This window comes from Sceloporus undulatus, chromosome 1, assembly GCF_019175285.1.
Source record: "Sceloporus undulatus isolate JIND9_A2432 ecotype Alabama chromosome 1, SceUnd_v1.1, whole genome shotgun sequence".
In the NCBI taxonomy this organism is placed as follows: Eukaryota; Metazoa; Chordata; class Lepidosauria; order Squamata; family Phrynosomatidae; genus Sceloporus; species Sceloporus undulatus.
This window is the reverse complement of record NC_056522.1, coordinates 311,312,265-311,325,649: the sequence shown is the minus strand read 5'-3', so window position 1 is coordinate 311,325,649 and position 13,385 is coordinate 311,312,265. Positions and strand designations below refer to the sequence as shown.

Here is a 13,385-nt window from a genome sequence, read left to right as displayed (position 1 = left end):
CATCAATGTGGTTTGGTCCAAGCTCTGTACACTTTCAAGAAAAAGCATTTGTCAAACTGTAGAAATGAGGAGGCAGGTAAATTAAATTAAATCACACTATTTCTGAAAACCTGAACAACAATTACAGGCCGCATCCAAAGCTGGTGACACTTAAGAGCAGATCTACTGAAATCAATCAATCTTAAAGCTAGTCATAACATTCCTTTTAATCATTTAGTCTACTCCAAAGTCTGGATTTAATCCTTTATTTTTAAATATATTTATACAATACTGCTTTCCTTCCTTATAGTTACATGAAGCACAGCTTCCTTAATGCAGATATTCCACTAGTTACTGCTCTGTTGTCACGCACAATTCAATGTATGGATTATGACCTATAAAACCCTACATGGCTTGGGCACAAGCTATATGAAGGGCTGTATTCTCCCATACATCCCAGCCTATAGGTCTAAAGTCACCCTGGAACCCCTTTCCAATTTCCAAACCAGACTGGGCCCCCTTCCCTGTTTTTGTTCTGCCAGTAGTGAAAACATATTTATTCTGGAAGTCTTTCAGCAACTAGCTGCTTTAAGTAAAGAAGTTGTAACAGATTGGTGCTGTCCTACTTTTATTGCTTCTTTTAAAAATGAGGTGTTTCACATTGTTTTTGGTCACTAGTGTTTTAATACCACGTTGAGGTTAACTGCATTTTAACAATGATAGTATTTTGTATTTATCATAACTATCTGATCTTGTAAATTGTCTTCAGTTCTGGGGGAAAGAGAGGTATAAAATAAATATATTAAAATGCTGTAAAACTAATTTTCTACTGTAAAGGTCAGGAACAAGTACTATAGGATATGTATATTAGAAGAAGTACAATATATATACTTGACTATAAGTCAACTTCATGTATAAGTCAAGGGCATGTTTGGAGGGCAAAACAGGATAGTTCTCTCTCAATCTCTCTCTTTTTTTTACTAGAGTTAAAGTACAGTACTTACATGCATCTGTGGATAAGTCAACTGAGGTTCTTTGGGTCAATTTTTGACTAAAATTTCTGGAGTTCTACATGAGTATATACAACAGTTAAATCTAGCATTTCACAATTGCTCAGGGCTCATGCAACATGTGCTGCTCTGGCATCAAACACACATTAATGACAAATTAATGAGATTGTACCTATTACCTATACATCTTAATCTTTACTCCCTGTACTCTGTCCAATATACACCCTGAACAACTGACCCACAACTGAATGCCTAGAGTTCCAGAGCCAGTGTAAGCTTGAGCTATGTGGCAATATAATCAAAGGTCAACCAAAATTTCTGTATATGCCTGATTAACATTTAGGTGTTTAATTGCATTGTATTATTGGTGTCTATAACATTTTACACAATCGTAACCTTGTAAAATATTTAGGTGAATGATGCTGTATCTGGAATGATCCCTCTCTAATCTCCTTATATGAAACAGCATTCTCTGAGTAAATTTTGAATTAACATACATCTTTATGGATGCATTTCTGTGTAAAAGTTAGGGGGGGGGGAAAGGAGTGAGTAATAAAGCCAACCTAAGAATGAGACTCTCTACCCTAGTATACCTGACACAAACCTAATTTTAAAATGGTGATGGGAAAATAACTACAAGAACTGCCCAGTTGACTACTTCACTAATAACTATGGAACTACAGTACAGCTACCAAGTGGATGGCTCAGTCATAAGATTTTTTGCCATTATTATCTTTACCTTCCTATTAGCTTAGGGACAGGCAACTTGTCATGCTCCACATACTGTAGGGCTACAGCCCCCCATTGCTGTTCAACAGTAGCTATGCTGGCCAAGGCTACTGGGATGTAGAGAGATCTTGTAGCATCCTTGAGACTAACTAAAGAAAGAAGTTGGCAGCATGAGCTTTTGTAAACTTAAGTCTACTTCCACAGATGCATCTCTGCAGCTCATGCTGCCAACGTCTTTCTTTAGTTAGTCTCGAAGATGTTATAAGATCTCTCTACATACTGGTTCTAGAGACTAACTAGCCGCTCTGAGAACCTTTAGGGCTGAAGGGCGGGGTATAAATACTGTAAATAAAAATAAATAAATAAATAAATCTTTGAAGGCTACTGGGAGTTACAGTCCAACAATGTCTGGAGAGCCACATAATCTCCATTCATCACAGCCCTTACATAAAAATATCAAGAAAATTCTAGAGGCTTTTTTTCTAAAATAAGGCTTCAAGACCTATACCTAAGTCAACTAGTAAAAAAAAAAATTGTTCACCACCCTAATGAGTCATTTTTGACATACTGAGAGTTTCTGTAATACTTACCCATATAATACTGAGATCTGAAGAACACTATTGTAGCTACATTTTAATTGTCCATGTATGTTAAAATACTGTATACATTATCTTAGATCTAACATTAAACATTTCCTCCTTTCCCCCCATTCTCTCCTCCTCTCTCTCTGTATTTGATATGATGTCCAAATCGCTACAACTTCATAATATGGGATCAGCAAAAAGAAAGAAAAAACAGGATGAAAAGAGGTCTCATGCATGAGGGCTGAGAAGGTCCTCTGGCTGAAAATCTGCTATGAGAATAGTAAAAATTGTCATCAAAATATTAGACAATATTTGGTCATACCGAAGTTTTGACTCCATACAAAGGTAGCTTCACAAATATATCAGCCACAACCCAGGAACACCACAGGTAGCACAGAGCACCTTTAATGTTCTCCTAAACAACCCCCGAGCCACACATCTATTTGCCACCCCCAAAGCAGTCTGATGAGTTCAAAAAGAGTTTGTGGTGTAGTTAGATGCTTGCTCTTCAGAGACAGATACCAGAAGTACAACTTAAACCAGGGGTAGGCAACCCTTTTGAGCCGGGGGCCGGGTTGAAGTCCCTCAGACAACTGGGGGGCCGAAGCCAAAAAATAAAAAATTAAATATTTTTTTTAAAAAATTAAATAAATAAATAAACCGGGACAAATGTAGGACAAAATTTTCAAATGGAGGGCACTTTTAAAAATAACAAATGGAGGACACGAGAAAAAAATTGCTGATTTTTAAAAAAATGTTAAGATAAATGCATGTTTCTGAGGCTTCTATAGACAATTGCCCCACCAGGCCCCTCGCGCGATCTTTACCTACAGTGGGCTCCTGTTATTTTCTGGAGTTTGTTCCAGGACCCCTGTAGATACCAAAATCCGTAGATACTCGAGTCCCATGAAATACAATGGCATAATAAAATCGTGTCCCTTATATAAAATGGCAAAAGCAAGGCTTGGTTTTTTGGAATTTATATTTCTTTGAATATTTTAAGGCGTGGATGTTTGAATCCGTGGATAAAGAATCCATGAATACAGAGAGCTGACTGTACTTTGTACATCCATATACGATTTAATAAAACCTCTATCATGCTGCCCCTTTGTTCTCAATTAACGTCTCAAGCATCGTTTTTCCTTCCAATAAAGATGTTCCAGTCCCTTGATCAATTTCACGTTGTCTGCAGCTTGCTCAGGTCTCCCAGGATGAGCATCAGAGGAATAACTTGACCCCATATATTAGTCAGAAAAAGAATATATGCAAGGATTTCTTTTGCCCTTCCCAGCTAGAAATAACAGCTATAAGAATGCCTAACTAAGAGCTACAGCCGAGCCTATTCTTTCCTCTTTTCCCACTGTACTGTTTCCTTTTAAACTTCCTCAACCATTTGACCCTGGAGGAACCCTTGAAATAAATTTCAGGTTTCAGGGAACCCCTGCCTAAAACTTATTATCTACTGCTAAAAAGAAAAAAGTTGTTTCCCGCCCTTGTCACAATCTCTCGCGGAATCCCTAACAACCTCTCAAGAATTGTAGGGTTTCAGAGAACCCTGGTTGAGAGACCCTACTTTAGACTGTATGTTTCAGGGCAGTGACTAGCTAATTAATCTTTAAGCAGCTTTAGAGAAATTTTTGAGTAGAGCAAGATTAATAGACATTTAAAAAGTCAAATATATAACATATACCAGAACACTGTGTAAATGATCACCTTAAAAAAACTAGTCAGTGAAGCAATATCTCCACTGCAGAAGCCATGCCAACTTTTTCTTAGCAAGATTTGTTATTCTACATACTTGATAATGTTATCTTTCATAAAACTTACTGCTAGTTTATTTTTTCTTCAAAGATAACCAGCATATCGTTATATTAAGATGGTCAAATGTCATCTTGCCCCCTCAATTTGATTTCAAGCTCCCTTCCTAAACTCTATTTAGGTACAGGTATATGTGCCGCATCTTGCAAAATGAAGATAACAATTGTGTTACTAGTTAAGCATGGTAAAAAAAAGTAATGTCAATACAGGTAGTTCAAAAGAGCTGCAGGAATATAACTGAAAACACATTTCAAGTCAGTAAAATGTTCTCACCCTCTCAAGGCCAACCAACAATATCCCAAATTTTTTTTAAAAAATCTCAAACTAGGAATCCAGCAGAAAAGAGTCAGGGTACATGTAGTTTATATTGCCCTATAGAAAATGAAATGGCTGGGGAAGACTCATAGTGTTTAAACATAACATGGCTAAGGGGTGTCTTGGAAGCTCTGCACAGATCCAGCAAGGAGGAAGAAAAATCAAAGTGAGACAACTTACTTCTTCTGCTTTAAGGCTTCATAAGACCAGAAAACTGGATAGCTTTGGGTCAACTAAAAAGAGCACACTGTCAAAGAAAACATCCCATTAATTCTTCCAATCCCAATAAAATGGAGCTTTGGCACTTGAACTCAGCAGGCAAACTCTAAATATTTATGCTCCCTGAATGACTTCTTCCTGCTAAATCCAACATAACCTGAAACACCAGCAAATTATCCCTGCAGTTGCTGAATATGAGGAAAGTTAAGTTACAGTATTTCTTTCATTAGAAACCACATAATGTTTTAATTAAAATCATTATAGGAAAAATAATCAATGATAGGTGGCAAAATAAATGATAGGATATAAAACAAGTGGAATTTTATGTTATCTAGAATCAGGAAAAATGAATAATTTTGCAACAGTTATTGTCTGACAATGGAAGAATGGACATGGTTTAACAAAGGTTGTAATTCTAATCATATTTAACCAGAAAATATCTTTAATTCCAGTCAGTGGAATTTATTTCTAAGTGAGCATGTACAGAATCATGCTGTGAGCCTAAAGCAATGACAGCGATTTGGTTTATATGCAGCAATCAGAACTCCCTCTGAAGGATATGAATTCTTATTCCCAAAATCTTATTTACTGTACTTCCTCAAAGCTAATCCACAGTGGAATGATTCTCTGCATTTATTGCCAGACTTATACCTCTGAGCCATTGAACTTCCCTACCTGGAAGTTCAAACAGTTCAATGTTCAAAAAGAAGGACAGCTTTTAGAAACATCATTTGTTGTATAACCCCAGTTCAGAAACATTAGAGCTGAAAATTACAACAGAGTATTTTGAAATACTACCCTCTCAGATGAGAGACGTATTAACCTTTATTCCAACTGTGTTCCATGTTATAACAACTAGACACATAGGTCAAGTTGCTACTACATGTTGCAGTAAATTATTTGTATGCCTTCCTAATATTCTTGAACAGACTGTTTCTTCAGTTGCCTTAAGAAATGTAGCTATGTTTATGACATGCTTAAAAATGTATCTAGGAAGCTGGGATATTTTGTGAGCTCCTAAGTACAGTTTACATTCCCAAAACACATTTCTTGAAGTCTCTAAATTAGCCCAGACTATCCTTAATGATAATCCATACCTTAATGATAATCCATGTCTCAGAACATTGAACTACTTTCCACCAGAAATATAACAAATCTCCAGCCTGAGAAATTTGGAGAAACACTAGGATTTTTAAAAAATTTGAAATGAATTGTAGGAATATTCAAAATCCAAGTGTAAGATTTATATTTCATCTTTAATTTTCAGATGTCTCAACATACAGTGCTATCAAAAATGACATGACCACACAAGAAACCCACAAACTGTCTAGAGCAAAAGACTTTCATATTTGTAATGAAAAATGTTGCTACATGACAATATAAACCACATTAAACTGTTTATTACACAATTTGTGTATCAGTCACACCAATACTAAAATGTGATATACTGTACTTCCTTGTAACTGTTTTTAAAAGGCCTCTCATTACGTGTACCCTTTGCCTGACAAATCAATATAACCATCATCTGCTGTACATTAAATTTCTTATTCCTGTTCAATAACCCTTTAACATGATTTTTTATAATATGAAACAATTAAAGGAAGTCAAAAGTGCATGCCACAATAATGAACTAACTTCCAATTATTCCTACTATGCCATTGGGGGAAAAAGTGGTGATGGCTCAACATTTCCCAAATGAGCAACGTGACTTTAATTAGTTTAAAAATACTGTATAACAGATTTCCAAAATGCCTATAGGCATGTTTAATTTAGAGCTTCCAAAAGGCATCTTCACATGAATACCTATGGTAGTTAAAATGATTCACAAAACGCCAAGACTAAACAACAGCCACCATTTGAATGATTTTATCACATAAACAGGAATTACAGCATTGTGACAAATAAAGAATGATCTCTGTTACTTGAAAATGCACTTTTTTCATGTCTTGACTTCACTGCAAAATCATGGCATCAGGGCAGCAGTTGCACACTTTGGAAGCAAAAATATCCCTTGCAAGCCTTGCTTGAATTTATCATTTTTACAATCTCATAGTGTCCATAAGCTTAAAAAATCAATTATATTTGCAAGTAGGAAAGAGATGCAGCTTGGTGTTGATGTTGCTACCACATTCAAATACAAAACCATTTTAAGACTTGTTAAAGAAAGCATTCTATTTTCTTTGGTTCTAAACCACAACAGCCCCAACTCTATTCACAAACCCACGAAATGAAATTCAAAAGCAAGCATATCCAAAAAACACTCCATTCTTTTGTTTCTTTCTAATATCCCTACAGTTTCTGTAATGCTGTCACTCACCTCCTAGAACACGGACCCAGAGTAGAGACGGGAAGACAACCAGATTACAACATTTCAATTTTCATCCCTCACCAAACCACATCTGCCATATTTAACAACCCAGTTGTCCATTGTGCAGAAATGTCACTAAAATGTATGCTTATTTTACCGCAGCAGCTTCCAGAATGTTATTCTCGGCCACAGTATTATTCAGGAACGGTTCAGTAAAAGAAGGGGGAGACTCACAGGAATTCCAAGCCCAGGCTACATTCTATTGGCAGCTACTGATGATGAAAACCAAGGGCTGGCAGATTCAGTACCAAGAGGAGAGAACAGCGCACCATCGGATTCTGGGATTTCCCTCTGTCACATTCAGACTCAGAAAGGATCCAAGCAGCTATTCATAGGCAGACCATAGGCTCCCCCCAAAATCTGGGACAGCCAAAGACGCAGTACACGAATATAGAGCATGCCTTTTTGAAAGACAAGCATTCCATTTAATGCCACACAACTAAGGAAGTTTCCAGCTTGCTATTCAGTGCCTCATTCAGCTATATTCAGTCTCATCCTGCAAGCTACGATTCTTCAGAGGACAGATATCTCTCTGTACCAAGTCTCCGTTGAGAAGACGAACAAAAATATGTGCATGAAAAATATCTCTGTGGGATTTCTTTCAATACCTTCATTCCCCCTCCTACTCAACGCCAGAGTTTAATCTCACAGATCATTCAAAGCCTTCATTTTCCAGGCACATGGTTCAAAGTCAGCATTCCAAAAACAACACCAAAAAGGGGAAAGAAAAACCAAAACCAAACCCAAAGCTTCATGCTATACACTCACTGCAGGGTTTGGGCAATGCCCTGGAAAAGACCACCCAAGCAAACATAGGGCTGATATTAAAGATCAGCGCCATCAATTAACTGCCAAGCGCCAGCAGTTCCCAAACATCTACCTGTGAGTACAGAAGGCCACTTCCACCAAAGGGAAGGCCCCATCCCTATGAGGAGCAAACCCCTGCCATGATAGCAATAGCATTTACATTTTTCTGCTCTGGGCCCCACAACAAATTCCAACTCCCAGAATTACATAGCCTTGAGCCAGATAGAGTTAAAGCAGTGTTAAACCAGGTTATTTCTCTAGTGTGGACGCAGCCTAAGTAGTCTGTAAGCAGTTTACAACAGTGTAAGTTAATCGCCCCTAACAAGCTGGGAACTCATGTTACCTACCTACCATGAAAGGACAGAAAGCTGAGTGATCCACCTCCTCCTCCTCTTACCCAAAGTAGGAATTCAGAGAGGGATCTGCCCTTGGGTGGCAAATGACCATCTATCTCCCTTTGGGTGGCAAACACAACTGGGCTCAGTGTAATGCACACAGAAGCAGGGAAGGAAGGCATTGGAGAATGGGCAAGCCACAGAGAGTGGCAAGGCATCCCCAGTGCCTCTGCCACCTCATGCTCACTCTCTTTGTCCGGTGGTTGTTCTGGGTCCGGAGGGCTAGCAGCCACTCCAAGAGAGAGAGCAGAGCCCATGTTCTTTACTGCCACCTCTCTGTTCAGGCAGCCACCTGCGCCAGCAACAGTGTCAAGGGGCAGCTGCCTCTTTCCTTTGCTCACCTGCCACCTCTGGGTGGTGCATTGGACCCAATCCAAGCAGCCAGGCTCTTCAGGGAGAAAGAAGGAGAGGGCTCCTTGTAGCCTCCTGTGACAGGAGAAAGAGGAGTCACAGGCCCCTGCAAGGGCCCCTGAGTCCCCTTCCCTCTCAAGGTGGCCCACTTCCAGCTGGTCTAGCAAGGCAAAGGAGCGAGTGTGGCTGTCCACTGCCCTGAAGGAAGGGGGCAGCCTCCTTTCACTCGAGGTGGGCTGCAGCCCCACTGCAGGGATAGTCACTGGTGGAAAGGAAGCTTCCTTTCCAAAGCCACTTTTTCCCTGGAAATGCTGCCACGCAGCAAACGACCGTTCCCAGAATTCCACAGCGTGGAGCTGGGGGGTCTTTCGAGTGGGGTCAAGCCGGATTATCCCTGCAGTGGGGATGCAAGCCCAGGAAGCCCAGAGTGGGCCCACAGTGAGAGAGAGAGAGAGAGAGAGAGAGAGAGATCATGCTGAGGCCGGAGGCAGCCTCGCACCCAGGGCCTTCTCATTCCTTCTTCTTCTGGACTGAGGGGCCCTAAGGAAAAATGGCATTGGAAGGGAGCCTCCTGCTAAGAAGAAGTGCCCAGGCTCAAGGCAGCCCCACCAGCACCAGGCAAGATAGATCGCTATATCGATATAGATATCTACACACACACATACATATACTCATACGCATGTACACACATATATATGGATGCATATACACATATACATACATTACAACACACACACACACACAGATACACACACACACCCGCGAGCTTCGTTACCTCGGAGGCCTGGGAAATGAGAGCTTGGGAAATTAGAGCTTGCCATACACACACACATATACACATATATACATATATATATATGCACACACAAACACACACACACATATATGTATATAAGCTTATGCACATATACATACATACATATATATATATATATATACACAGAGAGATAGAGAGAGAGACCCTGGAGCTCTGTTACCTGGGGAGCCTGGGAAGTGAGAGCTTAGCACACACACACACATTCATGTATATATACACGGAGAGAGAGAGAGATGCCTATACCCACGGGGACATATCTGCATCCACAGAGAGCGAGCGAGCGAGAGAGAGAGAGACCCGTGGGCTCTGTTACCTGGGGGCCCTGGGAGGCGAGAGGGCTCCCCAGACGCCCGTGCCCCTCCGCCGCCCTCCGCCTTTTCCGGAGGCGAGCTGGGGAGCATCTCGGCGTCCACCTCGGGCGCCCTCTCCCCACCGAGGTCCCCTCCTTCCTTCCTCCCTCTCTCCCGGGTTATTTAGGGGCCAGTCCCCAGCGGGAGCGAGGGAGCGAGCGAGCGGCGAACCCGAGGCGGCTGCGGCACTGAGCAGCCTCCCGCATGCATGCGGCACCACCAGCCCCTCCGCCGCCGCCAAGCCGGCCCCCTCTGACTTGGCCTCGGCTGCTGTGGCGGCGCCCAGGCCGAGCCTGGAGTGAGGACGCGGAGGAGGGAGAGGGAGAAGCCGGCGAGCGGCTCCGCTCCTTCCTTCCTCTCCCTGCCGGCGCCGGGGCCGAGAGTGAGAGAGAGAGGGGCCCCGGGACCACAGCCCCCCAACCTCCCCCGCGCCCGGTTACCTGTGAGGACCCCCACGCGGATTTGGTGGTCGTGGTTCGTTAAAATCATCCCCTCCGCCGCCATGTTTCCCAGCGCAGCCACCGCACTGACAGGGAGGAGGGGGAGGGGAGGGAGGGAGGGAGAGAGGGAGGGAGGGAAAGGGCGCGGGGCGGAGCCAGAGTAAGGGGAGGGGACAAGCAGAGAGAGAGACGGGAGGGGTTCTGGAAGGGGCGGTCCTGAGGTGGCACGCGCGCGCGCGCTACCTCGCGCGTGGGAGGGGGTAAGAGGCAAAGGCGCGCTGTGGAAGGAGGCGTGGCTTAGGAAGGGCGGTGGGTGGAGTCAGGGTAAGTCCTAGGAGGAGGAAGAGAGACAGAGCGGGAGAGGAAAAGGGGGCTGCTGGGCGGGGCTTTTGGAAGGGGCGGTACTGCGGCGCGAACTGTTAGGCAGGGGGCTGTGGGCGGGACCAAGGGATGTAGGACCAAACCTGCCTTTGCTAGAGAAAGAGGAGGAAGAGAGAGAGGGGGAAAGGGGGCGGGGCTTTTGGAAGGGGCGGTCCTGCGGCGCCAGCGCGAGCCGCTAAATAGGGGGCTGTGGGTAGGGCCAAGGGAAGTGCTAGACTATGTGGAAAGGGAAAGGGATGGGGCGTGCCTGGGGCGCGCCCGACCACTTAGGCGGCGGGGGCGGGGCCGGGGGCGGGGCCAGGCGTAAGTGGGCCCAACCGGCCTTTACTGGAGGAAGAGCCGGGCAAGAAAGGCGGCTCTGGCGTCAGTGCTGGGCCAAGGCAGCCTCAATCGAGGGCCGAGAGAAACCCTCTCCCTTTCCCTGCCTTGGCTGCGAGGGGGTTAAGGGCGAGGGAGGCGGGGACGTCCCTCTGGCGCCCATGATGAGGGGGAAGCCCTTTTTTTCCCTCACGGAAAAGCCATGATGAATCCCTCTCTTTCTATACCTATATACATACATACATACATACATAGGCACAAGCGCCTATGGCCTCTTTCCATAGGCGTCTGCAATGTCAGGGAGGTCCTGTTCGGGGCTGGGAGAAGAAGCCTCCCCTCGCACACAGAAACGCCACTTCCAGACGTCATGGGCTGCATCACTCTGCACTGGCACACGCTGCGAGCGCCGCATTCATACGTGCGAGTGGCGGCGGCGGCACCGGGCCCCTCCTGGGACTGGCGCCTTCCTTCCCAGCACATTCCTTGCATTTAATCCTGTGGCAGACCTCCCCCTATCCCTCCATTGGTTTGGGGGGGGGGGGCTCATTGCGGAAGGAGAGAAGAAGAGGAGCCCCAAAAGCGTGGAGAGACCCTGCAATGCCTTCTCCGGCGTTTCACCCACATTCGCCTCTATTGCATAATAGCCCTGCATCACTCCCTCTGCAGGTTCACACGTACCTGCATTGCTTGTAAATAGACATACGGAGGATATCATAACAACAGCAGCACATGGCCGGATGTGCCAGGCGCCATGCACACAGGCCTTTGGCCGACTCTGTCGACCGGGTCCCTGAATAAAGGAACCTTTATGTAGTTGTTATGTTTATTTATATCCTGCCCTGGGACTCAGGACGGCTTACATTAAAAAACCCCATACGGTTAAAAATATGCAAAAATATTATATTAAAACAGAAATAAACTGCGACAATAGTTAAAGCAAATTCATGGCTTAAAATCCAGTTTATTTTTTTTTAAATGCTTAAAATACATTAAAACAATATAACAGCAATAAAATGCATTAAAACTATGAGCCCTGTACTGCAGCCACTCTCTCAAAACCACAAGGTTGTGAGTTCAATACCAGCAAAAGGGCTCTCAAGCTCAACTCAGGCTTGCATCCTTCCAAGGAGGTTGCTAAAATGAGTACCCAGATTGTTGGGGGTGATTAGCTTACACTTTGTAAACTGTTTAGGGAGTGCTTAAGTGCGCTGATAAGCAGTATAGCAATGTACTTGCTTTTGCTACAGTATAACAACGCCCCGCAACACTTGGCCATTAACTATGGGCATGGCCCAATCCAAAATGTACCAAGTTCCACACAATAAACATGCCAGCATTCTCTGAAGAGGCCAGCCACAGATGCTGGCGAAGCGTCAGGAATAAACTCTTCTAGAACATAGAGCCACATAGCTCAGAATGTTGCACCAAAAACTATGGATGCCAGCCATGAAAGCCTTCGGCCTCACAGTAAATTACAGTACAGTGGGCCCTTGTTATCCACTGCGGTTTGGTTACAGGATCCTCCGTGGATCACAAAATCCGTGGATGCTCAAGTCCCATTCAATCCAATGGCATAACAAAATGTTGTACCTTATCTAAAATGGAAAATCAAGGTTTGCTATTTGGAATTTATGCTTTTTCTGAATATTTTCAAGCCCATGGATGCTTGTATCCATAGATAAAAAAATCCATGGATAAGGAGGGCCGACAGTATTTACGTGTATGTGCATCAACCACCACCACTGAGTTTGTCAAGCAGCATACACATTACTCTTTAGGAAGAATAGTTATTGGTTGTAGCCCTCTAACAGTTAGAAACACTGAGATTTCACTTGTAGGTCTCTCAGATGACGCAGAAGTGATTGTTATATTAATCATTAATAATAAGAGAATATAATATTTTATTGGATAAATTATGCTCTTTCTTTACTCATTTATTTGGAGTTTTACTTTACTCCGTGTCATGAACTAAAGGCAAATTGAAACATTTAAATAAAGTGATGAAAATAAATATTATAAATAGACAAACAAAAGGTATAAAACATCCAGTTAATTCCTCAGTCAGCATAAAGAACATGCACACTCGACAGAAATTGAACTTAGCCACTAAAAGCCACAAAGGCTCTTACAGTTTCCAGGCAGCATCTCCCATCACTCTCGAAAGACGTCCCCTAAATATGTCTCTGTACCTCAAGTATTTTTGGATTGCAGCTTCCATCAGATCTAGCCAGAACAGCAAATGATGAGGGGAGTTGTAGTCCAAGAACTTGAGAAAGGACTATAACCATGGACTATAAATTCATAGGATCTCAAATCTTGTTTATCTGCCTAAACATGTGCCTCATGTACTTCTGGTAACATGGCATTTGCGGTAGCTTAGAAACAAAAATAATTTTGTTTGATCACTTCATGTGAATTAATGCAATTGTCAATGGGGGTTCTTAGTCTGTGAAAGTGGGACTGACCACAGCAAAGAGGAAATCTGAAAATTTCCCCCAAAAGTT

The 13,385-nt window shown here is 43.1% G+C and overlaps 1 protein-coding gene across 24 annotated transcripts in view; it reads right to left on the bottom strand.

Annotated features, from left to right (window-relative positions):
* GPHN (gephyrin) overlaps positions 1-11,481 on the bottom strand; it is a 671,572-nt gene extending 660,091 nt beyond the window's left edge. For 12 of the 24 annotated variants that reach the window (XM_042462581.1, XM_042462547.1, XM_042462618.1 and 9 more), the window contains exon 1: positions 10,183-10,295. In XM_042462581.1, coding sequence (XP_042318515.1) covers positions 10,183-10,246 — 64 coding nt within the window. In that variant the 5' untranslated portion in view covers positions 10,247-10,295. Of the gene's footprint in view, positions 1-10,182; positions 10,296-11,132 lie in introns of those variants that run through there. The other 12 variants (XM_042462496.1, XM_042462471.1, XM_042462571.1 and 9 more) reach the window with 5 other exon arrangements.
* Between the last annotated feature and the right edge of the window lie 1,904 nt (positions 11,482-13,385).